Source organism: Nomascus leucogenys, chromosome 3 (genome assembly GCF_006542625.1).
Source record: "Nomascus leucogenys isolate Asia chromosome 3, Asia_NLE_v1, whole genome shotgun sequence".
Lineage (NCBI taxonomy): Eukaryota > Metazoa > Chordata > Mammalia > Primates > Hylobatidae > Nomascus > Nomascus leucogenys.
The window spans coordinates 66,643,719-66,670,475 of record NC_044383.1 but is presented as its reverse complement, the minus strand read 5'-3'; the positions used below and the strand labels follow the sequence as shown (position 1 = coordinate 66,670,475).

The window sequence follows — 26,757 nt, the reverse complement described above, 5'->3', positions numbered from 1 at the left end:
ACATAAATTCTATCCTCCATCCATAGACATTTAGAAACATTTATTCTCTCACTTAAAAGCTCTCTGTGGGAGAAAAACATGTATTGTCCAGTTTTGTATCTTCCCCTTCGTAACTTACATACATATGGCTCTCAAAAGCAATTATTTCAAAAATTGAATAAAAATGCTACCTAGTGTCTAACTTAAACAAAAATTCATTGTCTATCTAACAATCCTTTTTCACTTCAAACACTAAAGTATCATAATTTCTGTTTACCTCATAAAAAGTGAATTGATATATATGTTTTCTAGTGATCACAGAAAGAAGACAAGCACTTTGTAGCATTTATTTAATTTGTAGATGTTGTAGAAGCTTTTATAATGTGATTCATTTTAATGAACTTCCAAATAAGTAACAAATTACTGGATTTTCTTTTTTTCATAGTTTATTAAAGATTTCTTCTTTAGTGCTTTTCAGACCTATTTATTTCAAATCCATTGTAGAGTCATCCAAAATTTAAGACATTTAGATTAATTTTAGGAATCACAGAATGCAGCTAATGTTTCTTTGGTTTCATATTTTTACATCTCTTGAATATACCCTTAAATATTGGTAATATCATATCCTGTCAACACTCCTTCCCCCCCCGATATTATTGAGCCTGTATTTAATATCTATTAACCTAAAAATATTCAAATGCAAGTCATGTGATTGGGAATGCCTTTCTGCTGTTAGTATTTCTAATACATTTTTTTTTCAATTTTCATTTATTCAAAGTAACTAGATTGAAAATCGTTACTTTTATGTTTAATATTCAGCTTTGCACTGAATTCTGAGCCACCAACGCTGTTTAATGGTACGTTGCTGCCCTCTAGCTTATGCTTGAAAAGTTTTCTATAATGTAACAATTTATCCACTAGTCTCTTGGATATGCCCAATATATTGATATTCATTTGTATTTAATGAATCCTATATTAGCGATTTTATAAACATTAAATTTTTATAGTTATTAATTTTAAAGTGTTGTTTTTCTTTCCAGGTAAAACTGATTTTATTAATCTTAGGAAACATCTTAAAAAGAAAAGACAAGAAAAACTTTATGTCATTGTGCAGCAGGTTCTCAGCCAATTTCTTTTTCCCTTAATTTACACATTTCCCCTCCATGTAGGTTGGCTATTTTCAAAAATCAATGTGTTTTCTTGTCTTTTATTTCTTAAGCAGCCAGAGAGAAGTATAAAATCTTTTATGCTCTCAATGAATGCTGAGTTCTTGTCAAAGAATATTTCTAAAAATGAAACAAAATAAATTGATTGGCACTATTTCAAATTCTAAGGATGGTCAGAAATTTCAGCCAGGTGTTTTTTGTGTTCAAACAAATTAGGAAACTACTGAAGGCTTGAATTACTATTATCTGACCAAAGTTCTGAAATAATGTTATGGCATCATACTTCTTTGTGATAAGATCTTCTGGCCTGGATAGAGTTATCAAGCATGTATCTACTACCTACTTCTGTTCATTTTAATGCCTAGAAGCCTTAAAACTAAAATGTAATATTCAGCATAATTTTCAGTGTTGTACTCAGCTGAGACTGTGTAGTGAAGGGCATTTTGGTGTAGCACAGAGACCATGAGACTGAGAGTAGAAACCTGGATTTGATTCCTAGTTCTTTCAACACAACTTTTTAGGGTCTTAAATCTCTTGTCTTTAAAAATAATAAGTCTACCTTTCTCATAAAATTGTAGACAGCATGAAATAAGGAAATGAATGAGAAAGTGCCCACATGATGTATGTTATGTACTAGGAGCTTAATAAACCTTTGTTTAATCCGTATCTAGTGTAAACATTCAATTGTTCCTAGTCTTCTGATTAAGGGTAATTCTCTGCCTTTCTTTCTTCTTCCTTATCAAAGTTTTCTTGCTCTTTGCGTGTCTTTTTATATACTGTTTTTCAGTCAGGCTTCTTTTTAAAAATTCTAGCTACTTTAAGAAAAAAAGAAATTTATTTCAAAAATATTAGATATTTAACAATCTCGGAGGGCCAGAAAATCAGGTTCAGAAGCTACGCTTGACTGTTCCAGAGACCTGACAGCCACTGGCACTGGCAATAACACCACCAATGCCCCCCCACAATGCCACCCCAGGATGGCACCCATGGATGCCTGTCACTACTGCCTCCCTCAAGCTCAGCAGAGTGCAGTCCATGAGTGTTTTATGACTGCATCTGATTGGCAGAGTCCTTGTACCATGGTGTGTCTGGAATTGGTGGGGTCTTGGTCTCACTGACTTCAAGAACGAAGCTGCGGACCCTCGCAGTGAGTGTTACACTTCTTAAAGGTGGCATGTCCAGAGTTTGTTCCTTCTGATGTTTGGATGTGTTCGGAGTTGCTTCCTTCTAGTGGGTTCATGGTCTCGCTGGCTCAGGAGTGAAGCTGCAGACCTTCGCGGTGAGTGTTACAGCTCTGAAGGCGGTGCCTCTGGAGTTGTTCATTCTTCTCCGTGGGCTTATGGTCTCGCTGGCTTCAGGAGTGAAGCTGCAGACCTTCGCGGTGAGTATTACAGCTCATAAAGGCAATGTGGACCCAAAGAGTGAGCAGCAGCAAGATTTATTGCAAAGAGCGAAAGAACAAAGCTTCCACAGTGTGGAAGGGGACCCGAGCGGGTTGCCACTGCTGGCTGGGGCAGCCTGCTTTTAGTCTCTTATCTGGCCCCACCCACGCTGAGCGGTCTGTTTTGACAGGGCGCTGATTGGTGCGTTTACAGTCCCTGAGCTAGACACAAAGGTTCTCCAGGTCCCCACCAGATTAGCTAGATACAGAGTGTCCACTGGTGCATTCACAAACCCTGAGCTAGACACAGGGTGCTGATTGGTGTGTTTACAAACCTTGAGCTAGATACAGAGTGCCGATTGGTGTATTTACAATCCCTGAGCTAGACACAAATGTTCTCCACGTCCCCACCAGACTCGGGAGCCCAGCTGTCATCACCCAGTGGATCCCGCACCGGGGCTGCAGGTGGAGCTACCTGCCAGTCCTGTGCCGCATGCCCACACTCTTCAGCCCTTGGGTGGTCGATGGGACTGGGCGCTCTGGAGCAGGGGGTGGCGCTGTCTGGGTGGTTCGGGCAGCACAGGAGCCCATGGAGAGGCGGGGGAGGCTCAGGCATGCCAGGCTGCAGGTCCCAAGCCCTGCCCTGCAGGAAGGCAGCTAAGGCCAGGTGAGAAATTGAGCACAGCAGATGCTGGCCCAGGTGCTAAGCCCCTCACTGCCCAGGCCGGTGGGGCCGGCTGGCCGCTCCGAGTGCGGGGTCCGCGGAGCCCACGCCCACCCAGAACTTGCGCTGGCCCGCGAGCACTGCACACAGCCCCGGTTCCCGCCCGCGCCTCTCCCTCCACACCTCCCGGCAAGCCGAGGGAGCCAGCTCTGGCCTTGGCCAGCCCAAAAAGGGGCTCCCACAGTGCAGCAGTGGGCTGAAGGGCTCCTCAAGTGCCGCCAAAGTGGGAGCCCAGGCAGAGGAGGCGCCGAGAGCGAGGGAGGGCTGTGAGGACTGCCAGCATGCTGTCACCTCTCAATGGCAGCAAGAGAAACTGGGAAGGTGAGGTTCTGACTTCTACTTTCTGAGACAAGAGCCCAAAGAAGAGGGATTCCAGAAATCTAAGAGAGCTATTGAAAGGTTCCACATGGCTAAAAAGGGTGACAACTTCACCTTGTTCTTTTTTGTTTTTGTTTTTAATGTTGTGCTTTTGATCCCCATCAAGCTAATCAAATGGTGTTTACTCAGGAGTTTCTAGAAGCAGAAAACCTGAAGAAGTTCTAATGACAGAAATTGTAGGATCAATAAAAAAACACAAGCTGTTGGTCTTCTCCACTGTCTGTATTCCTCCCTCTCTCTGGGTATGTGAATTTGTGTGTTTTATACTGGACAAGCATAGTATTGTACTATGCTAATAACATATGCATTGATTGATTGATTAAACATTAATTGAATTCCAGAACATATGCAAGGAACAAGAAGCATTAATGCAAATGTAAGTAAGACCTGTACCTTTTATTCTGAGAATTCACATCCTAATTAGCAATTCGGAAGTATCATGTAAACCCCTAATTATAGGCAGCATGAGAAGAGCTTTAACAAGGAAGGTACTGTGCACATAGGTAATGTTTAAAGACACAAATTCTTACCCCTGTAATAGAAAACCCAAGGTTAAAGGTATTGTCCATTCATACCTGTATCATAAACATATTGCTAAGCGTATTTTGTCAAACAGGTGACTGGAGATATGTCAATAGACTGTTCTGTTTTACTGAGAAGCTCAGACTTCACTGTATGCTTTCGATTTTTATTCAGATTAAAGTTTTTTGATCTTTCATTGCCTTCAAATAATCATTTCAAGCGCTGTTGTTGTGCACACACTGTAAAATGAAATTTTAGATTATGGAATGTCCTTGAAAATAGAAACTTGCTACTACAATACTAATGTTTTAGTTTCTAGTCTTAAAATATTATTGCTTTTAATTTACATTTCTTATGTATACTCATTTAATAACCAACTTTAAATTCAGTAATCACATTTTTCCCCTAAGCTTTGATTAGAACAATTATAGTAAATGAAAATAAGAAAGTAATTTTTGTAAAGCTATTTATAAAGCACCCTTTTTGAGCCATAAAGAAGCTTTCCAAATAGTTTTTTTCAGCATTAGGCCTACAAAAAAATTATTTATGTTCTGCTTAAGATACACAGATCCAAAACTCTTTCATTGTCTGCTCATCTTTGTTTTGGTCTCCCCTAGTATGATGGCTCCCAGCAGAAGGCTTAGCACACAAATGGTGCTCAATAAGTGCTGCTGAATGAATGTCTGACCCTCTTAACCCAGACCAAGAAGGTAGAAGCATCCGCAGAAAGTCCCTTCAACAATAGAAAGCCTATGAACAGATGAAAGAAACAGAAAAATAGATAACTGATTTTTACATGTACCTACCCCAATTTGTCTTTGGCCCTGAACTCTGCTGGGTAATGCCTCTTTTTGGGTTGCCTTAAAGAACAAGAATATACATCAGCACACACCTAACTGAAATCTTGGTGGAGAGTGCCACACCAACTTACGTTATCAACTGATTTGTAATCTATGGCTGAATATTTTCTTTGACTCACTACTGTACACTTAATACGGAAGATAATATTCCTAGTTATATAATTCCTTCACGTGGCATCCTGAGTACTGTGTTTCTAAGTTATGCTAATAATGTGAAAGGGGAAAAAAGGGCTTCAAACACTGTGATTATCAGACTTTTTACAGCATCTTTACTCATTATGGTAAAATGAAGTCAATGCATTAGACATGTTTCATTAAGGCCCATGGACTATAAAGGGATATGCCACTTTATAGGGATGGGTTAGAGCCAATACCATTTTTTGCATGTGTGGATCCCTTGGATTAACTCAGATTATCCTCTCTAGAAGTGGGAATATTGAGGAAGTGGTCTTTCATTGGTTCTTTTACCTTTATTCTTTCATCCCCAAATCCCTCAAATTCCCCACTCATATGCACACATACACACACACAAACACACATACAACACACACATGCAAAAGAGAAAATAAATTTCATTGCAACTAACAAAGAATCAAAATCATTGTGGCTTAAAGAAGATAGAAGTTTGGTTCTCTCTCAGGTAAATATCTGCACGTAGGCAAGTCAAACTGCTCTACAAAGCAGGGGTTCCACCTTATTACTGCACCCTGTGTAGCAAATCTCCCTTCCCAAGGACATTATCCTAGCCACATTATCTGTAGGCCAGTCAGCAGGAAGGGTGAAGGCAGCAAGAGAGAGAAAGGGCAGAGTACACAGCATCAGTCATTTTAAAAAATGTCCTAAAGTGTGGTAGGGCATGGTGGCTCACGCCTGTAATCCTAGCACTTTTGGAGGCCAAGGCAGGCTGATCACTTGAGTTCAGGAGTTCAAGACCAGACTGGCCAACATGGTGAAATCCCATCTCTACTAAAAGGCCAGGCATGGTAGCAGGTACCTGTGATCTCAGCTACTTGGGAAGCTGAGGCAGGAGAATTGCTTAAACCCGGGGGGCAGAGGTTGCAGTGAGCCAAGACCCCGCCATTGCACTTCAGCCTGGGTAACAAAGCGAGACTCCATCTCAGAAAAAAAAAAAAAGTACAAGAAAAGAAAAGAAAATGTCCTAAGAACTTACATACAACACTTCTACTTTCACCTCTTTTCACTGAACCTAATAACATGACCACATCCAACCTTAATTAAGGTTCAGAAATATCATCTCATTTTTCATTGCTTTCAATGAACATATTGAGGTTTTATTACTGAGAACAGAGGGGAAAATGAACAGAGGGGAATTTTCTAGCAGACAGCTGGAAAATTGGCATGAGAGTCTTCCTTATCCCTCCCATGATGTAATGTGTGGGATTTCATTCTGGAGGTTTCAGATTCCCTTCCTTCCCCCACCTACCTTACACTATCTTTCTCTCTACCCCATATGCATCCACGAATTTTATTCTTTTCTTTTTTTTTAAGACAGTGTCTCACTCTGTCACCCAAGCTGGAGTGCAATGGTGTGATCATGGCTCACTGCAGCCTCAAACTCCCAGGCTCAAGCGATCCTCCCTTCTCAGCCTCCCACGTAGCTGGGACTACAGGCACGTGCCACCATGCCAGGCATTTTTTTTTTTTTTTGTAGAAACAGGGGTCTCACTATGTGGTCTAGGCTGGACTCAAACTCCTGGCCTCAAGCAATCCTCCTGCCTTGGCCTCCCAAAGTGCTGGGAACTTTCTTCTTATGTATCCAAACACACTTCTCCTGCTCAAAGGAGAAAGGAAAGGAGTAATTAGTGAAGGATAAACTGACTTTCACTGTTTAAGCTACTGAGTACTATGAATTTTAATAAGAGAATCTGAGCCAACTTCTAATCCTCTGCTTGTATGTTTGCTATCTAAATTGAGACCACAGTCAGTTTTAATTGAACATAAAATCTGCTGTTTGATCCTAAGCAGTGGAATAATGTTTCATTTGCTAGTAAGTGGATTTTGGACTTCTTCCCAAAAGAAGCTAAACTTTTGTGATAGTTACAATATTATCTCATTCAAACAAAGGCCTGGAACACATAATATTCTCTGGGGAGGTACCAACCTCTGTGAGCAGCAGATTCAGTAATTTGAATAACAAACTTAAACTCCAAACATGACCCTGGCTAGCCAGGCAGTTGTTCTCACACTCCACAGAGCACTACAGGTTTCAGAGGGACATCTAGTTTCAAAGAACGAAGCAGAGTAGACAGAGCCCACCTACCCTCACACACAAACTTCTTTCTATCTACACTTTGTGTATTGAACTTCTATATGAGGCATTGTTAAAAGAAAGGCTTTAACTACTTTTAAAATCTGACCTCGTTGTTCCCAACTCCAATTCTATTCCTTAGAGATTTGTTTCTTGAGGACATTATAACCTTGAAGTTCATAAACTTTTCAGGAGCTAGTGGAGAAGGGTGAAAAGAGAAGAGACTTAGGGGAAAACTGCCTACCTGTCATTATATTTTGGCAAAAGTTTATTTAACTTGTTTAAAAAGACCACAATGGTGCATACAACCTGGATTCACAATATTATTTGATTAGTGAGACTATATTAGTATATTTGTCTCGCTGGAAGTCATAAGCTATGTGTACCATTAAAATTTTTTCTCCTTTTTTTTTTTCTTTTTTAGTCATTTAAATTTTGCTTTCTAATGCTTAAGTCTTTTTTTTCTTAATGTGTGAATATATTTATTGCCCCCCAAAATTGGATATTCCTATCCAGGTCAACATACACATAGGAAATGACTCACTGACAAGATCTGGTAAGTTTGCATATTATAGCTTCACCACAACTTTGTTGTTTGTTTCTGTGATCAGAATCTTCTCAGCAGTCCTACTTCATCTGTCAAATATTCCATGGACAAAAAAAAAAGTCAAAAGCATTCATAGTCTTGTTATTGTTGCTGTTGTTAATTACAAAAGTTCAGTCTTTTTGTTTTGGTACATTAGCCTTAAGTAACAATTACATCTCTAAAGGAGCAGTTGTGAGTTCTATTCTAAATAAAATACTCTAAGAATTTATTTCTCTCAGCAGCTATTTTTTCATTCTCCAACTCATATTTCTTCATGGCAACAAAATATCGAATAAAGGTTTCTCCTAGAGCCTGTCTCAGGCATTGATCTTCTTCCAGTGCCACAAGGGCATCTTCTAGTTTTAAAGGGATCTCAGAAGGTTCCACTTGGTAAAAGTCTGGGCTCTCATCTGGACCAGCCAAGACCTCATTACCGCTATGAAGTCCATCTAAGCCTGCAGCAACAGTTGCAGCCAGCACCAAGTAAGGGTTTGCTGTTGCTGAGCCTAGTTTATTTTCTATCCGGGTGCCTTTCTCTCCATGACATTTGATATTAAATATACAGCTGTTGTCATTGTATCCCCATGTTGTAGGCACACTCTCCTTCAGGTCTTTCCTGTCCTTGGAATAACGCTTTCGGCAGCTAACAGAAGGCGCCATCAGGCAGCTGAGAGCAGCAGAGTGCTTCAAGAGTCCTGCCAACCATTTTTTCCCAGTGATCGTGAGCTGCTCAGTTTCAGAAGTGCTGCAGAACATGTTTTTCTTCCTATCAACATCCCAGAGACTATGAGACAAAATCCCTGAATTACAAAATCCAGTCTCAATGAAGAAGCTGGCAATGTAATTATATTTCCTTGCCACTTCTTTGACACCTGTTCTGAGGGTAAATGCATTATCAGCTGAGCTAATGCCAAATTCAGGCAGGAAACAGATTTCCATCTGACCAGGCCTAGTAGAGGAGGAAAAACTCTCGACATTGGCTCCAGTGTGATACAAGCCATCAACAAGTTCCTGCATGAAGGGCTGATCATGGTTATTTAAAAATGTTGAAGCAGGAAAAGATATAGTCTTTGAATTTAAAATTTCGGCCACACCAAAAATGCAAAAATCATAGATGAAAGCAGAAAGCAGGGAAAAGCCAGAAGCCTGCAGCTGGCTCAGCTGCCTCTTTGCAATGTACCTTGGGGAAGTCAAAAGAGGTTCACCAGTCACAGTGAAGGTATCACATATCACTCTTGCAGTTCTCTCAGCCCATGGCAAAACTCTAAAGGTTGATATCTCTGGCATTAGGACTATGTCACTATTAAAACATGTGGCTCTTATGTGATTCATTTCATTGTCCTTAGGACTTGGTATCACTTCAAGATAACCTCGGGGCATGCAAACACCATGGCTCACTTTCTCCTAAAGAAGGGAAAAAATGAAGAAATTAGGTTTTGAAAACAAACAAAAGGGTCGGGGGGGAAAAAAGCCTTGCTAACGAAAAAATATATATATATGTGTATATGTGTATATATATATATATATATATACATATATATATGTTTAACATTTGTTGGTTAACACTAACTTGATATCAAATAAATGTTAAATATTTTAAAATAAAACCCCCAAAGGCAACTTTATAAACAATGCATTGTTTCAAGCCTTGAAGGCCTTATATGCTCTTAGATCTGAAAATAGCAGTTATAAATAAAAGGTATAATGATAAAGAAAATCCGTTACAGCAAAAAACAAAGGTAAAGCCTTATGGAATTATTTGAAATTATCATCATCAAAAGTGCTTCCTGAAGCACTTTTTATTTTATAGTACAGTTGTTAATTCTTCAGATAAGGCTTTATTTTTGCTTATTTTATTGTAATCCTGAGTTAACTGACCCTCAAAAGTCTACAGTAAACAATTCTCAATCCTTCTCAAATTGCAGACTATGGCCAGTACTGTGGCACACAGCACATTTGTCCTAACACCAGGGGAGCCAGAACGCTGACAGCTGCATTCCTCTCTTTATTCACTTTTACAACCATTTAAGAATTAAAAACCTCACTGTCTCAGAGTCCCAGAACCCTTGTCCGTGAATGTGGACCTATAACTCCAAAGTTACAGCTTCCAAAATGTTGTAGCCTTCAAGTCAGCACGAACTGGATGTCAACAGATCTGCCTTCTCATCCTAGCTGTTTCGTTAATTGCTTCTGTGAATTTCGGCAAGTCATTGGATTATGTGCCTCAGCTTCCACATCGGTAAAACAAGTGTTAGACTAGATGACTGCTAAGGTACTTTCTAGCCATCTAACTCTAGGGTTCAGTGAATTTGGTCATTTATTTAACTTTTGCTCTGTGCCAGGCAACAGGGAAGCGATAAGGTTATTAAGTTGAACAGACACATAAAACAATTTCTGGAAATTATATATTAGAAATATCAACAAGGTTGAAGGTTACGTTAATAGATGGAGAAAAATCACTGAGTATAAAAGGTCGGTTCCCATGAAGTCAGTGAAGATCATGAGGTTAATAAAACACCCTAACAATCTGCAAGCCAGACGCTTTCCTTTTCTTTCTTTCTCTTTCTTTCTCTTTTTTCCCCCTTATAAACAACAGAAACTTATTCCTCTTTAGTTCTGGAGACTGAGAAGTGCAAGATAAAGGCAACAGCAGATTTGATGTCTGGTGAGGGCTGCTTTCTGGTTCGTATATGGCTTTTTCTTGTGTATCCTCACATGGTGGAAGGAAGCCAGACTATTTCTTATGTTATCTCCAGACCCCAAGAAGCATGGCTATCAAAGAGGGGCTGGTATTAGCCAAAGTAATTTACTGGTTCACTCTTCCGCATTTGCCCATGAACCACTGCCTCCACTTTCCACCATCTCTACACATATTTTCGAATGCTATTTGACTGAACTGATCCAAGTCTACTTTAACAAATAATAAAGTTGAGTGAGCCAAACACTATTTGGTGCCTGCCTAATTTTCCAACTCACTGATGGACCTGTACATGTAAACTTTATACACACACACACACACACACACACACACGCATACTGTGGGATATTAGAATATTATAGCATGGAATACTTTAATTCATATTTTCACTATAAGCAATAATGTCATTTCCCTGCTTGTCAGTTTTTTAGTTTGAAATTCCGTATATTAGTTCTTTACATATCTAAAATGAGAAATAACATATTTTATTCATGAGACTTCTATGAGTTCCTGCAATTTAAATCTGTGTTTGTATTCACTTGGCTGTGAGTAGTAGAGAACAGCTGGTTGCCATTTCACTCCAATAGTCCTATATGAACTCAAAACATAGTAAAAAGTCACACTTTATTCTTTAGATTATTTAATTCGTATTTTTTTGAACACTCTTTTCTGGCACTGTAATTTGCTTTATTCTTTTCTTGGACATAGAGAATGCAAACTACTCTCTATTCGTTAGGGGAAATATATGAATATATATTAATATATTCATGATAATATATTGTCTTAAGTAGTGTTTATAGATATAAAGCACTGGAACAACTTCATCTTCAATATAGATCACTATGGACTCAATAAAATTTTTGCAGAAGAACTTAAATCCTTATCACAAATGAAACTTGGACCATAGTAAAGGTCATCTTTTGAAATAAGCCAAGAATTAGTTATGAGTCCTGTAGCAATATATCATGGTTTGGCTAGATCAAATATACAAAAAGCCTACATTATTTGCATATAATTTAAATGAAAATCAACCCTCTTGATAGAACAGAGATAATATAAGTTGGTTGTAAGGTTTAAATCTTAAACACCACACACACATGCAATGTTTAGGTTACTTTGCACAAATGAATTTTTTTTTTTTTGAGATGGAATAAGGTACACACACACACACATACGATGTTTAAGTTACTTTGCACAGATGAATCTTTTTTTTATTTTTTATTTTTTGAGATGGACTTTCACTCTTTTTGCCCAGGCTGGAGTGCAATGGCACCATCTTGGCTCACTGCAACCTCCGTCTTCTGGGTTCAAGTGATTCTCCTGCCTCAGCCTCCCAAGTAGCTGGATTACAGGCCCCTGCCACCAGGCCCAGCTAATTTTTGTATTTTTAGTAAAGATGGGGTTTCTCCATGTTGGCCAGGCTGGTCTCGAACTCCTGACCTCAAATGATCCACCTGCCTTGGCCTCCCAAAGTGCTGGGATTACAGGCATGAGCCACTGCGCCCGGCCTGTTAAACCTATTTTTAATATCTATTCACAGCAAATTTTCCGAAATAAATTATTTTCTCTTAAATTACAAATATTCATTGTGCTAATACTCATTATTTATACGTTCACACGTTTCAAAAATAAATTTAAAGTGGCTTCTTAAAAAAATATAGATACTCTATGATCATTAAATGAGAACAAAATAATAATAACTAGGTAATGAAATAGGGAAGTTAGTTATTAGGAAACTGGGACTAAGAATAAATATAGCCATTGAGAAGGTGTATAATGAGTTACATTAAAATTCTCATGATAAAAGAACTTTTTCTCTAGCTAAACTCTAGGAAAAAGAGTGTTTTTTATATGTGGGATACTGAACAAAATAATGAAAAATATTTTCAGTAGCAGTTGGATAAAAAAAGTATGCAGAATTTTTCTCTTTATGTCAATTATATCAATCCTTAGCAAGTATAAGCAGCATACTGTTTTATTTTTGTAAAAGGATTCCACTGAGAAACTAGAGTAATGTCCTCTATATGGACTTTTAGGTGCCATTGGTAAAATAAATGATTAAAATTTGACAAAAACTGAATAGCAAACAGTTTTACATTGAGGTCTTTGGCAGGTACTTAAAGTGCCAGTTACTTTTCCTTATGATTGAAAGAGACTCATTTGAATTATATTCTGGGCCTGTCCACAAGAAAATCTGCATTTTTTATAAAAATTAAACAACATGTATTCTTGCCTGGATGACGAAGAAACAATATCTGCAAGCAGGTCCAAATAATTCCTTAAGAAACAAGTTTGAATCTGTTAGAATTATTTAAAAGCTGTTTTTGAAGATGTCCAGTTTTCCCCAACATGAAGCAAATTTAAAAATTAGAATCTGATATTAATGTAATAAAAGTATAATATTTGTAAATAGTTAAACCTAGAGGATGCTTAACTTTCACACTTTCTTAAATAGTACCGACCTGATGTTCCTTGCTAAGAAATTTGATATTTAATTAACACAACAACTCAGTCATCAAAATAAACACATGACAAAAACTGATACAAAAAATTAAGGAAGTCTCAAAACAACAAAAAACACAATATTTCTTGATATCATCATTTTCAGGAATTTAATAATATTCATTAAGTCATCCAACAACAATGGAATATATTCTTATCAGAATTTGGAGCTGAAAGGAATATGTTTTTTATCTAGCAAATATTGTCTATTTAATCATTTTTTCCTTTTTATGTTTGCTCTTGGGTCTTCTGTTGCAATTTTCTCATGTCAAATAAAATATAATCTTCATAATTGCAGTAAGGGAGAAAAAATAATTCTGTAGAGCAAAATTATTCAAGGCAGAAGGACTAACATTACCAGTCTTAATTAGTTTTATATTTCTATTGGGTAAAGAAATTGCTGTTTGAAAGCTGAGAGTACATGTTTAGCTCCTTGGGGAGCAATAATGCGTTTGGGAGGAACAAGGGAAAAAACAAAATAAGTTATTGATTTTCAGCTTGAATTGCTGTATAGATTACGAGAAAATAAGAAAGAGCAATAAGAACCATTTGCTTGCTAATGGTCATGAAATTACATTTAGTCACAACTGTGTGTAAAACTCACTTGAAAAAAGTGTGCAGGGATAGTCTTAGACCTGGATACGCCATGGAGGTCTGTTGCTTCAAATCGTACAAACTGAAGGCGATTTTTGGCCATGGCTTGTCTAATGTGTTTCATTCTAGAAGAGAGTGGAGGTGGGGCCAAAATTTGACTGCTGTCCTTCATGCAATCTGCAAAATAAAAAGATAGGTTCTAATTCACGAGATCATGATGGACTGAGAAGCAAAAGGAGACTGGAGACTAGTGAATTAGTCAATATTATTAAGAAAAACATTATATATTCATCATGTCACTGGCTTAGAGTTGGATATCTTACCTTTCTTATTCTGCCTTTACCATCTTCCCAAGAACATTGTGTCTAAACAACCTGAGGGATCATTTATCAGTTAAGACGAGGTCAAAATTGACATTATTTGCATAAGGATATAGCGATATCATATGTAGATACTTACTGAAAATCCCTTTGCTTATGGAAATTAGAACATATTTGCATAAGTTCACAGCAAAAAAGGGACCATAAAAGCCTGTCTGTAGGTGACTATTATTGAACACATTTGGGCTTCTTGAACTGTTAATTTCTAAATTTAAATTTCTATATGATTAAAAGTGAATTTGGTTTTGTTTATTTTCAGGGGTTTTGTCTCATTCTGGGAGTTTTTTGCCCAAAGGGCTTTATATCTTTTACATGGCATCTAACTCTAAGAAATGTACATATTTCTGTCAAATTTAAAACTTGCTTAAATAAGCAAACAAAAGTGTGTTTGTTTTTTGTTTAAGAATGAGAGTGTAGGAGATGAAAAATCTGGACTGCATACTCAATTTAAAATTAGAAACATAAAAAATGTTCTTTTCAAGACTTTTAAGATAGTTTGAAAATTCTAACTTTAGAGCTAGAAGAGAACTTTGGAGATAAAGTATCTAATCTAACCAACTCGTTAGCTTGAGTCCCAAAGTGGTACAATGAGTTACTCCAAACCACACTATCAGTCCACTGCAGAATTGAAACTAGAATGCAGACTTTTGATTCATGCTAGGTGGCTTATTACCACAAATTAAATTAATGGTCAGGCAAATAGTACTCATTTATTATAAACGTTAGTTGCTGTCAGAACTTTTAGGAGAGGCAGCAGAGTGTAGTTTGGGTTAGCAAAAAACACTGAAGCCCATCTACCTCCCTTCCAATCCTGCCTTTGCCCTAGCAACAATCTTAACCTCTTTATGCCTTGACTTTCTCATCAATAACATATGACCTACTTCATAGGCTTGTTATGAAGATTAACAAGTTATTAACAGTTACTGGCAGACAGTAATCACCATGTAAGTGCTACTTAAATGCATAAAGTGAGTACAATTACTCTAGCCCAAGTAAATGTTATCATGATCAAGTCTGCATCCAAACACCCATCAATCTGTCACATCATTGATGTTGAGCAGCTATAATTTTAAAGTGATACCCGAGTATTCTTTTGCAAGATATAATTAGGCTTTAAAACTAAGCATAAAGATTGACAGTTTAGAAACATAGATTAAGTAGATTTTAAGTACATGAAGCATGGGAAACACAAATTACTGGTTCCACATATGCAAATATATTAGTGATAATGTGCTATCACTGATACATTTGGCTACTCTGAAACTCCGGAGGCTTTATAACTACCTTCCATTTAAAACAAACAATTAAACTGTAGCAATTAAAGTATTTCATGCTAAATTAACACTTGCTGTATTCCCAACCTACTCTGAAATATTGGGTGTTCAGCCCAAGATGAATAATGGTCCTTAAAACAAAATGTATAGGCATTTTAAAATATGGAAATTTGGGTCAGGCGTGGTGGCTCACTCCTGTAATACCAGCAGGAGTGAGGTGGGCAGATCACTTGGGGCCAGGAGTTCAAGACCAGCCTGGGCCAGTTCAAGACCAGCCTGGGCAACATAGCAAAACCCCATCTCTACTAAAAATACAAAAATTTGCTGGGTGTGGTGTCATGCGCCCATAGTCCCAGCTACTAAGGAGGCTGAAACACAAGAATCGCTTGAGCCTAGAAGGTGGAGGTTGCAGTGAGCCAAGATCACGCCACTGCACTCCAGCCTGTGCGACAAAGAGAGTCTGTCTTAACAAATAATAATAATAATATGGAAATTTTTAGATAATGAGTATTCTAAACATAATAAGCAATTATACATAGGCTATAAAGAAGACATCTCCTATTAAAGGAGAAAGGGTAATTTTTTTGGTTCACTAGTAATAGGATAACAGGTAGTCTTACTAGTTTTTTGCTTTATCTATGTCTCCTAAACTTTCTACAATGAATACATATTATTTTAAAATAAGAATAATATTCAGCTGGGCGCAGTGGCTCAAGCCTGTAATCTCGGCACTTTGGGAGGCCGAAGCGGGTGGATCACGAGGTCAAGAGTTCAAGACCAGCCTGACCAACATGGTGAAACCCCGTCACTATAAAAATATTTTTTAAAAAAATTAGCCAGGCATGGTGGCATTCACCTGTAATCCCAGCTCCTCAGGAGGCTGAGGCAGGAGACTCTCTTGAGCCTGGGAGGTGGAAGTTGCAGTGAGCCAAGATGGTGCCATTGTACTCCAGCCTGGGCGACAGAGTGAGACTCCATCTCAAATAAATAAATAAATAAATAAATAAAAATAATAATATTCATTCACTCAACATAGATATTTTTCATCATCACATACTATTCATACTGAACGTGTGTCTAGGAATCAGCCAGAAAGAGCCCTACCCTCATAGAACTTTGTATTATAATGTGCGTCAAGTATAGATAATCAACATGCCATCAAATACAAGGGTGGGATAAGTTCGCACAGTGAAAGGGCTGGAAAAAAAAAAAAACATAATCACCTGAAATATTAATTGTATGAAACTTGATCACAACATGGACAGCTCTAACCCTGGATTCATTCTGAAGTCTCCAAGTTGCCCTGTGACTGGACAGTGAGCAGGGTACATGTACTAGTTTGCTGAAGCTACTATGACAAATGCCCCAGACAGGCAGCTTAAACAGAAATTTATTTTCTCATAGTTCTGAAGGCTAGAGGTCCGAGACCAAATGTGTCAGCAGGATGGTTTCTTCTAAGGTCTCCCTCCCCTCGGCTTCTAGACAGCCATCTTCTTCCAGCACCTTCACATGTTCTCTTCTCTGTGCATGTCTGTGACCTAAACTCTGCTTCTTATGAGGACATGAATCATACTGGATTAGGGGCCACCCTACTGACGTAAGTTAACCTTAATTATCTCTTTAAAGAATGATCTCCAAATTCAGCCACATTATCAGGTACTGAAGGTTAGGATTTCATTTTAACAATTTTGGAGAAACACCATTCAACACATAACACTGTATCATTCTGTTTCTATTTTCTTCAGTGTCCTTATTGGCACCTGCCACACTGTATACTCACATGTTCCTGTCATTCCCCATTGCCTATCAGCTCCTTGAGAGCCAAGGCTTAGTTTTACCTGCTGCTGTTTTCTTGGTACTTGTAGCAGTATAGGCATCTCATAGCCACTCGACAAATATTTTTTAAATAAGTGAGTGAGTGAATGAATGAATACATCCTGTGTGATTTGGCCTTGTCTAATTAATAAGTAAAAGTTGTCATCATATATTTTAGTACACATCCTAAGCACCAATTTTTCATTTAAAAGTTCAATTCTTTCACCAAATATGAGAACCCTATCCAATCCCATTTCATTTTCAAGGCATCAACTGATCTTGCTGCATCATTGTCTGAATTTCTTTTCTTCAATAAATCATACTTGTTATTTACAATTAAACCTTTTGGTCAGCCTTCCCCCCGTTGCACATGATGAATAGCAGGCAGATAATTGCCAGTTCAGGAGCTCATTTGTTTTTCCTACAGTGTGGTTCCTGGGAGATTTTCTTCTTTTCTATTCCCTCAGAGGATTAATAAATTAAATCAATGTGTTTTTACAGAAGATGTTTTAGTGCTGTGAATATTTAGGGAAAAAATAAGAAAACTTTAAAAAAAAAAAAAACTCAAAGCTCTATAGCAACTAGGAGGCCTTGGAGAAATTTTGTCTGTGTTTAGTGACAATGAGGACATATATCAGTTATATACAGAGAACAAGCCATGGTCACTTATAAAAGGGAGACTGAAGAGATGTTTGGGCTTTCAGAAATACCAATTCAAAGAAAGGGAAAAGTGCATTTGAGAGAAAACTCTGGAATACATTCAGTTTATTGCACACCTAGCATAATGTACCATGCTCTTTGAAGGTCCTGCCATCTTTCATCATTGTGGCTATGGCGAGAGCCACCCTGTTTGTGCTGCCTTCTGGCCACATCATATTGGCGCAGACATTGTTGGAAAGCCCAGGTGGCAGAATAACAGGTACAAAGCAAGGGAAAAAAGCAATACAATAAAAAGTGAGGGGGAAGGGGGCTTTTCTCTGAAAAAAAAAAGTATTATTTTTGGAAAAACTCAGAGAAGTTATTCCAAAGAAGAAATACCATATCAAAATTCCTTACACTTATTTTGGGAGTTTATTTTTAAATTATGTATATGTATTGGTTTGTGGTTTAAATTTTTAGTACTGAGGGCATATAGAGAACTTAATACACTCTGGGCCGAAAAGGGAGCTTCTGAGCTAAGGAAGTTGAGTTACTAACTGTACCCATGCTATAAGTCACAATTGACAGTGCAAAGAGAGCTCATGACACAAGATCTTTCCCCGGATTTCTAGCTCAAGACAAAGAAATGGTAAATCCACCTCTCTTTTGTAGCTAAAACTAGAATATATAAAAAAAAATGACCACAAACTGTGGAGGAGCTAATGTGGCCAGCAGATGTTATCTGATGAGTCTTCCCAGTGTTTAGAAACTTTTTTGAAATAGTGGACAGCACTTCACTATTAGAAAATTTTATGTAAAAATCTTGAGTTCAAATTTATTTTGAAACTAGATCTGGCAACACTGGGTAGGTATTTCTGCATAGCAACAACTGGTTGGAACTCTGAGGTAGTCTAGATGGGCAGGCAACCTCTACTTCATGGGGTGGCAAACATTTTCTGTAAAGGACCAGATAGTAAATATTTGCAACCGTGTAGGCCATATGGTATTTGTTGCAGCTACTCATTTAGCACAATGTCATTTTAGCACAAAAGCAGCTATAAACAATTTGTAAATATTACTTAGAAAAACTGAGCAGCAAGCTGAATTTAGCCTTTGGGCCATAGTCTGTTGCTCTCTTCTCCAGTTTCCTCATGACCAGAACCACTCCCTATGTTCTTACACCAGCCCATCTTTTGTATTAACTGTGGCCCCTGTGGGCATTTGTATCAACAGCCGCCTGATGTTCAGAGGTTGTTAGTGCTCATGCCCTTCACTTTGGAGAAATTCATAAAGCCAAAGTAGAGAGAAATCCAGTTATGAGAGACGGTGTGGTAGTGGGATGGGAGAGTTTGCTGACCTCCTCGCGAGCTTGCAACTGGGACATGACTCATTTACTTGGCCACTGCACTCAAACCACTTATGGGAGGGGGAACATGCAGGTGAGCCAAGGTGCGCGTTTTCTGGTTGCGGCCCTACAGCAGTGTTTAGGGGTGTTACCATGCTCTTTTAGTTTTGCCATCCACGGGCGGCTAAGTGTTAACCAGCTCAGTGGAGAGTCCCGGTAACACCTTTTACACCTTATTCTCTAGGTACCTGGCTCCTTGTCCGGAGTCCAGGAAGAATCAGGTCACATGGACTAGAAGGATGGTGAATGTGGGGATTTTATTGAGTGATGGAGGTGGCTCTCAGTGGGATGGTTGGGGAGCAGGAAATGGGATGGAGTGGGAAGATGATTTTCCCCTGGAGTTCGGCTGTCCCATGACGGATCTCCTCTCCGACCGTCCCCAGCTGAACTCCTCTCCACCTTCAGATGCTCCTTCCCTCCTTCTCTGCCATGCTGTTCTGCTGCTCTGTCACTGGAGCTTGGGGTTTATATGGGCATAGGATAGGGACATGGTGGGCCACAGTGGTCTTGGAAATGGCAACATTTTGGAACAAAAACAGAAATGTCCGTTCCTATTCAGAGCCATGGGTTTCCAGGCTTGAGGGTGGGGCCTTTGCCAGGGAACTGCCCTCTTCTATGCAGTATTTCGCTGCCTCCTATAGGTATCACTAGGCAGAATAACCCCTTGAAAATTTCTACCATACCTAATCTCTGGAATATGCGAATATGTTAAATTGCATGGCAAAAGGGACTTTGCAAATGTAATTAAGGTTATGGACCTTAAAATAGGGATATTATCTTGGATTATCCATCTAAGCCCTTGAAATTATCCATCTAGATGGATTATCCATCTAAGCCCTTCAGCTGGCTTTCTCCAGCTGAAGGCAGAAAAGGGATGTGGAAGAAGGGGAATTCAGAAAAGCTCTAAATAGGAGAAGGATTTGAGGCATTGCTATCTCTGAGATATAAAACCAGAGAGAGGATTCTGGGACATAAGGGCCACCCCAGCTGACGGCCAGCCAGGACACAAGAACCTCGCTTCTACAGTTACAAAGAACTGGATTCCTCAACAATCTGAATGAACTTGTAAATGTACTGTTGCCTGGAGTCTCTAGATAAGAAACCAGATGGCAATACCTTGACTTCAGCCTTGGAAAACCTGAAACAAGGAAACCAGATGAGCCAACCTAGACTTCTAACATACAAAACTGTGAGATAGTATGCTTGTATTTTTAAAAAGATAATAAGTTTGTGGTAATTGGTTATGGTGGCCATAGAAGACTAACACATATAGAATTCTGATAGTGTTTACTTTCCAGGCTCTAGCTCTTCCTTAGGCCCTGTGTGTACTAAAGGGTTTAACCTTGCCCAAAGAGAGCTCTGGTCTCTGCCCTTGGTCCCTGGGAGATAATCTCCAAGCATTTAGAATGTCTTGCCTGACAAGAGTGTCTTCGTTTACCAAGGGGTTCTAGGCCACGCCAGAAACTCTAACAATGTTATTTATAGTGGTGATTTCAAGTCATGCAACAACTGCTTGACCCCCAAAGGGGCTGGAGAGTGAGGTCAGCCAAATGCCCAGTTAACCTTGAAGCTCCAGTAAAGACTCTGGACACCAAGACTCAAGTGAGCTTCCTTGGTTGGCAATATTCCTCACGTTATTGCCAAAAGAATAGTGCTGTCTGTCCATGACTCCACTAAGAAAGGACAAGTGAACATTCTGTGCTTAGAACTTGCCTGGACTGCCCATGGCTGATTTTAATCTGTATCCTTTTAGTGTAATAAATAAACCATAACCTTGAATATAACAGCTTTCAGTGTGTTCAGTAAGTCCCTCCAGCAAATTATCTAAACTAAGGTTAACTTGGAGAATTCCAAAACTTGTAATTGGTGTCAGAAGTGAGGGTAATGTGGTAGACAATATCCCTCTAACATCCCACTCTGGTATATTCTCATCTTTCCAAATCTTGTATGTTTAACCCTGTCATTATAGATTTCCTTTTTTCAGAGGGGCGTAGGGGGGTAGGGTCTCTCTCTGTTACCCTGGCTGGAATGCAGTAGCACAATCACAACTCACTGTAGCCTCAACCTCCTGGGCTCAAGTGATCCTCCCACCTCATTCCCCTAAGTAGCTAGGACCACAGGCATCTGGCACCACACGCAGCTAAGTTTTTTATTGTGTAGAAACGGGGGTCGGCCTATGTTGCCCAGGCTGGTCTCGAATTCCAGGCCTCAAGTTATCTCCCCTCCTCAGCCTCCCAAAGTGCTGGGATTACAGGTGTAAGCCACTGTGCCTGGCTTTTAGATTTGCTTTTATAACTAATTTCCAGCATTTTCATTCAAGTGAGTTTTAACCAATACACTCATGCACCAAAATAGTTACATCACTATCAATAAGCCAGAAACTTAGAATAATAGGATTTTACTTTTAGAAAAGGCAAGACATCTTCCATTGCAACCCCTCTATTTTCCAGATGAACAGCCTAAAGGGTAAAGAAACTACAAAGTATTTTATAAAAGATAGGTATAAAACTCTTTGTAAGTGTTCTGACTCGCAGGCTAGTATTCCTCAACCAACATTACATTCTCTCTAATTCAAATACAAACTTAGGGTTAGTGGCTAGAACCACATACCAGTTTGTTCCAGAATCCTTACCAGTAAATCCTTACCAGAGTTTGGGTTAAATTCACCTCCAGGAACATTGATTGTTGTTCTGGGGGGCAAAGGTTCTATCACTGTTGTCTCATCCTGAGAGTCCTTGTCATCATGTGACAGATGAGACTCAGCAGAGCCAGGCCCCATGACAGGTTTGCTTGTATTCCCTAATTTGTGGCACAGCATTTGGTTTCTGATCCTCTCTGTAGTAATAAGGAAAAATGTTAAAATATGTTCCCATTGTTTTCAACTGTCTCTTAATATAATATGGAGAGGAATACTTGAGAAAATAGTATATTCCTAGCAGTGACATATTAAATGAGGAGTAATGGGAGTGGTCTACCCTAGTCGCTGGCCAAGAAAGTGCATTGTTTATAGAGAATTTAAAAACAGGCCAGGTGCGGTGGCTCATGTTTGTAGCCTGTAATCCCAGCACTTTGGGAGGCTGAGGCAGGTGGATCATTTGAGGTCAGGAGTTCGAGACCAGACTGGCCAACATGGTGAAACCCTATCTCTACTAAAAATACAAAAAATTAGCCTGGCATGGTGGCATTCCCTGTAAACCCAGCTACCCAGGAGGCTGAGGCAGGAGGATCACTTGAGCCCGGGAGGCAGAGATTGCAATGACCAAAGATCATGCCACTGCACTCCAGCCTGGGTGACAGAGTGAGCCTCTGTCTCAAAAATAAATAAATAAATAATAAAATCTACTAATATCTGACTGCTTTTTATTGTAACCATATGCTGGGAATTCCTACTGTCTTGCCTTAGGACACAATGATTCCTGGGATTGAGCCTGTTGCCCAAATTGACTTCTAGTTTTAGCAGTGTCTCAGATCTGTTGAAATCTAGTTGGAGTTCCAAAATGTGTTATGAAAACACCTTCCATACCTTTCTTATGGCCCGTCAAATCCTCTGTAACGATTTTTGTATTCATTTTCAGAGCAGAAAACTGTCTCTCTTCCTACTCATACATTCCTCTGTTCTTTTTTTTTTTCTACTACTATCATCCTAATTCTAACCCTCTTTACATTGTAAATATTTTGATTGGTTATTTTTATATATTTATGTTGTAAGCTTATATTTGCCACTTTTATGACACTTATGTAGGAATAAATTTTATTTGTCCTTTTGCTTCTCCCAAAAAAGAAATGAAGATGTTTTATGAAAAGAAAGACCAAATGGAGATTGCCATTGACCACACCATTTTTGAGGGCTCAGAGTAGTTAGATACCATTTGAATTGGACATATCCATTTCTCCCACTTCAGTTGAACAAACATGTGGTTTAGTGACTTTCTTCCTTGTCCTTCTTAATGTATTCATGCTGTTGGCTTCAGTCTCGTTGGCTTCAGTCTCACTGCCTTCATCTCTTGTTGAGTCCTGTTGATAATTAATAAACAAAAAGCCAAATAACAGATTATTCAAACAATGATATTTGGATGTCAAAAGAGTATATTTGAATAGCTCAATTTTTTAATGAGCATAGAAGACTTTTATAATGATGAAAATTTTGTCACTTCCACACTCACCTGAATAAACTCAAAATTTAAAAGCCCAACATCGTGCTGTTAGGCCAGATATTCTCTATCTCCTTTTATATGTGATACGGAAATATCATTAAGTAAATTAAAATCTTGTCTAATTACTCAAGATTTCTATGTTTATTTTTTACTTTGGGAATATATTATTTATTCCTAAATAATTTTGCAAAACCTATTTTAACTGAAAAGTTTACTTTTTATGATTTCTATTTTTTAGGATTTCTAACCTTTTTGTCTGAAGGCATAAGCATCTGAAGAATTGTATTCTCTGCTCACTTTTTCCTTATGAAAAAGGAAAAATTTAATAATGCAATTAATAATTGCATCAGTATTTACTTCACTTCAAAAAAGTACTTGAATTCATAAAGTGCTATTTTGTGACTGTATTTTATATGTGTAAAACAAACATCATATCCAAACCATTTTATGGCTTAAGAAAATTTAAGGAAATGCATTCAAAACAAAATAACCTAACTTTCACAATCTAGTTATAATCCTTGACATGACAGGATATGCCCAGCAGGCAGCTGGGCAGTGAGGCACAGGCTGGTGCTGGGGAGCTCAGGAATCTCAGCACTAACAGTGCACAGAGTCACCCCTGCAGTCCCAAGACACAAAAGCTGTCACTGAAAAAAAATATGAAAAATTTTGAAAAAGCTGACACTGGTAATTTTAAGGTTTTTTACAAACCCCTCATAGTGGTTTGAGGAGAGAGGAAAGTGACAGGGTCGGGGTCAAAAAGTATATTTTAAACACTTTGAGCTTAGTATCTTTTTGAAAAGCAGGCTCCTAGAGGTTTCACATCTGTGGGCAAGTTGTATAAATATATGTTGAGTAGTTGCTGGGGAGCAGCTGTATCACTTCCTCTATAAAACCAATTCATTCTCCCAAGGCTAAAATAGTAAAAGAAAGATTTTCATTTTTTGCTTGTTTATACGTAATTATGATGCATTGATATTATTGTTATATTAACAAAGTTATATTTCCTAGAACAAAGGCTTTTCTGTAATTTTAAAGTTTCACTTATTAGAAAATTGTGGTCTTTTTCACTCCAAATAACCTTATATTTGGATAATATGATGCTTAATATATGATATAATAATTAATTTTGTAAGTAGTTTAGGATTTAATTTCAATACTTGTGTAAATTTTCCCAACACACTTCTTTTTTTTTTTTGAGACGGAGTCTCGCTCTGTCACCCAGGCTGTAGTGCAGTGGCGTGATCTCGGCTCACTGCAAGCTCCACCTCCCGGGTTCACGCCATTCTCCTGCCTCAGCCTCTCCAAGTAGCTGGGACTACAGGCGCCCGCCACCACGCCCGGCTAATTTTTTTGTATTTTTAGTAGAGACAGGGTTTCACCGTGGTCTCAATCTCCTGACCTCATGATCCGCCTGCCTTGGCCTCCCAAAGTGCTGGGATTACAAGCGTGAGCCACCGCACCCGGCCTCCAACACACTTCTGATAGAATCTGGCAGAAATATAAAGCTTTATTGTACACGTTCACCATGTCTAAAATTGTTTTGCTAGAAATGCATAGTCTATAATTTTACTTTTGTTAAATGCAAAAGTATATATTTATTTTTATTTATTTATTTATTTATATAGTCTTTTAAAGAAGTATTGTTTAGAAAATGAAATACTTAGCCAGGTATATAATTATCAATGCAATATGAGCAGACTAAATTTGTCTTAGCTTGACCCTTTGCTCATATATAATATTTTCACATACAAATTGAAGGAATTGGGTGAGATAAACTTTCATATCTCTTTCAGTTTCAAACTCTAACCTGCAACTGAATTAACAATTAAATAACAATGTTTTAAAATTAAGCACATTGTCAAGCATGCTTTCTCATGGTACCCCTTAAGTTAATAAAATCTCACCATTTTACAAATAAGAAAAATGAGACTCAGAATAACTTGCCCCAGGCCACAAGAGTGAATGAAAGATGCAGTTTCTAAAAATACCTTGTTTTTCAACATGTCATTCTGCTTCCTAAAAGCCAGAGATCCAAGACAAAAGAAAGATCATTTTAAAAACATTCACCTGCCATCATATAAACCGGATCAAAAGAGAAAGTTTATTAAGAAAAAAAAAAAAAAAAACTATTTACCTAGTTACTAACTGAGAATTTCACCAATAAGAGCCCAAAAACTGGCCAGGCGCGGTGACTCAAGCCTGTAATCCCAGCACTTTGGGAGGCCAAGGCGGGCGGATCACGAGGTCAGAAGATCGAGACCAGCCTGGTCAACATGGTGAAACTCCATCTCTACTAAAAATACAAAAATTAGCCAGGCGTGGTTGCACGTGCCTGTAATCCCAGCTATTCAGGAGGCTGAGACAGGAGAATTGCTTGAACCCAAGAGGCGGAGGTTGCAGTGAGCCGAGATGGCGCCATTGCATTCTAGCCTGGGCAAGAAGAGTGAGAAAAGAGTGAGACTCGATATCAAAAAAAAAAAGCCCAAAAGGTAAAGCACAGTACATACCTTTTACTCCATAAAAATGCTCAAAAAAAGGGAGTAGGGGTTTCAAATGAAGAATACATTTCATTCAGTCCTTTGGTTTTCTTTTACATACTAGGGTGATCAGCATACAAACATAGCTATAATAAAACAAATTTAATGGATTCCTCATTTATCCCACCTCCATTCGAGTATTTTTATTCTCCTTAATCTTTGATCTTTTAATTACACTTAGGTGCAATGTGAATGATGCTTCAGTAAAAAACTTACTAGCCCAGATGACTGAGGTTTGGGTTGTAATTCTGACCTTTCCACAAAGTAGCAAGTCCTTCTAGGGCCTTGGCATTCTCATCTGTAAACACTAATATAAATAAAATCATATCGTCAAATTAAATTGAGCCTAGAGCTACCTCTTTATATATTTTAAGTTTGACTTAAAAATTTCTAAGCAGACTAGAAACTACTCTTCTACCAATCACAGTGTTTCAGTCAATCACAGGTGGCCAGTTGTTCAAAACATGTTCAAACACTGTTTCTATATCTCATTCCCATCTTCTGTACCAAGATGGAAATCTTCTGTACATCACTTTTCTTTTCCTGTCCATAAATTTCATCTGACCATGTGACAGCCTAAGAGTCGCTCTGAACATATTCTGGTTCTGAGGGCTGCCTGACTCTTGAATTGTTCTTTAACTGAGTTTAAAATTTAATTTTCCTAAAGATTTTCTTTTAAAAGATGGCCTCAGAAGTGGGATTTGAAGTAGAGCTTCCAGCAACCCCCAGGAGCACTGAGTGATTAAGCAAGGTACACTAGCTCCATTGTATCTGTTGCTCTCTCGAGTCAACTGGGGATCATGGGTAAGTTGTCTCTCAGATTATGGAGATCCATGCATTTGTGTTTTGATTATCTGAATTTGTACGGGCACATTTTTTGCCTTAACTGGG

At 38.4% G+C, this 26,757-nt stretch overlaps 1 protein-coding gene across 2 annotated transcripts in view; it reads right to left on the bottom strand.

Moving 5' to 3' along the window:
• Nucleotides 1-3,691: 3,691 nt before the first annotated feature.
• The window catches only part of LGSN (lengsin, lens protein with glutamine synthetase domain), a 45,473-nt gene continuing 22,407 nt past the window's right edge, over nucleotides 3,692-26,757 (bottom strand). The window contains exons 2-5 of one of the 2 annotated variants that reach the window (XM_012502831.2): nucleotides 23,039-23,186; nucleotides 13,670-13,836; nucleotides 9,071-9,269; nucleotides 3,692-8,649 (exon numbers count right to left, since the gene is read on the bottom strand). In XM_012502831.2, coding sequence (XP_012358285.1) covers nucleotides 8,552-8,649; nucleotides 9,071-9,269; nucleotides 13,670-13,836; nucleotides 23,039-23,186 — 612 coding nt within the window. In that variant the 3' untranslated portion in view covers nucleotides 3,692-8,551. Of the gene's footprint in view, nucleotides 9,270-13,669; nucleotides 13,837-23,038; nucleotides 23,187-26,757 lie in introns of both variants that reach the window. The other variant, XM_003275990.3, reaches the window with a different exon arrangement.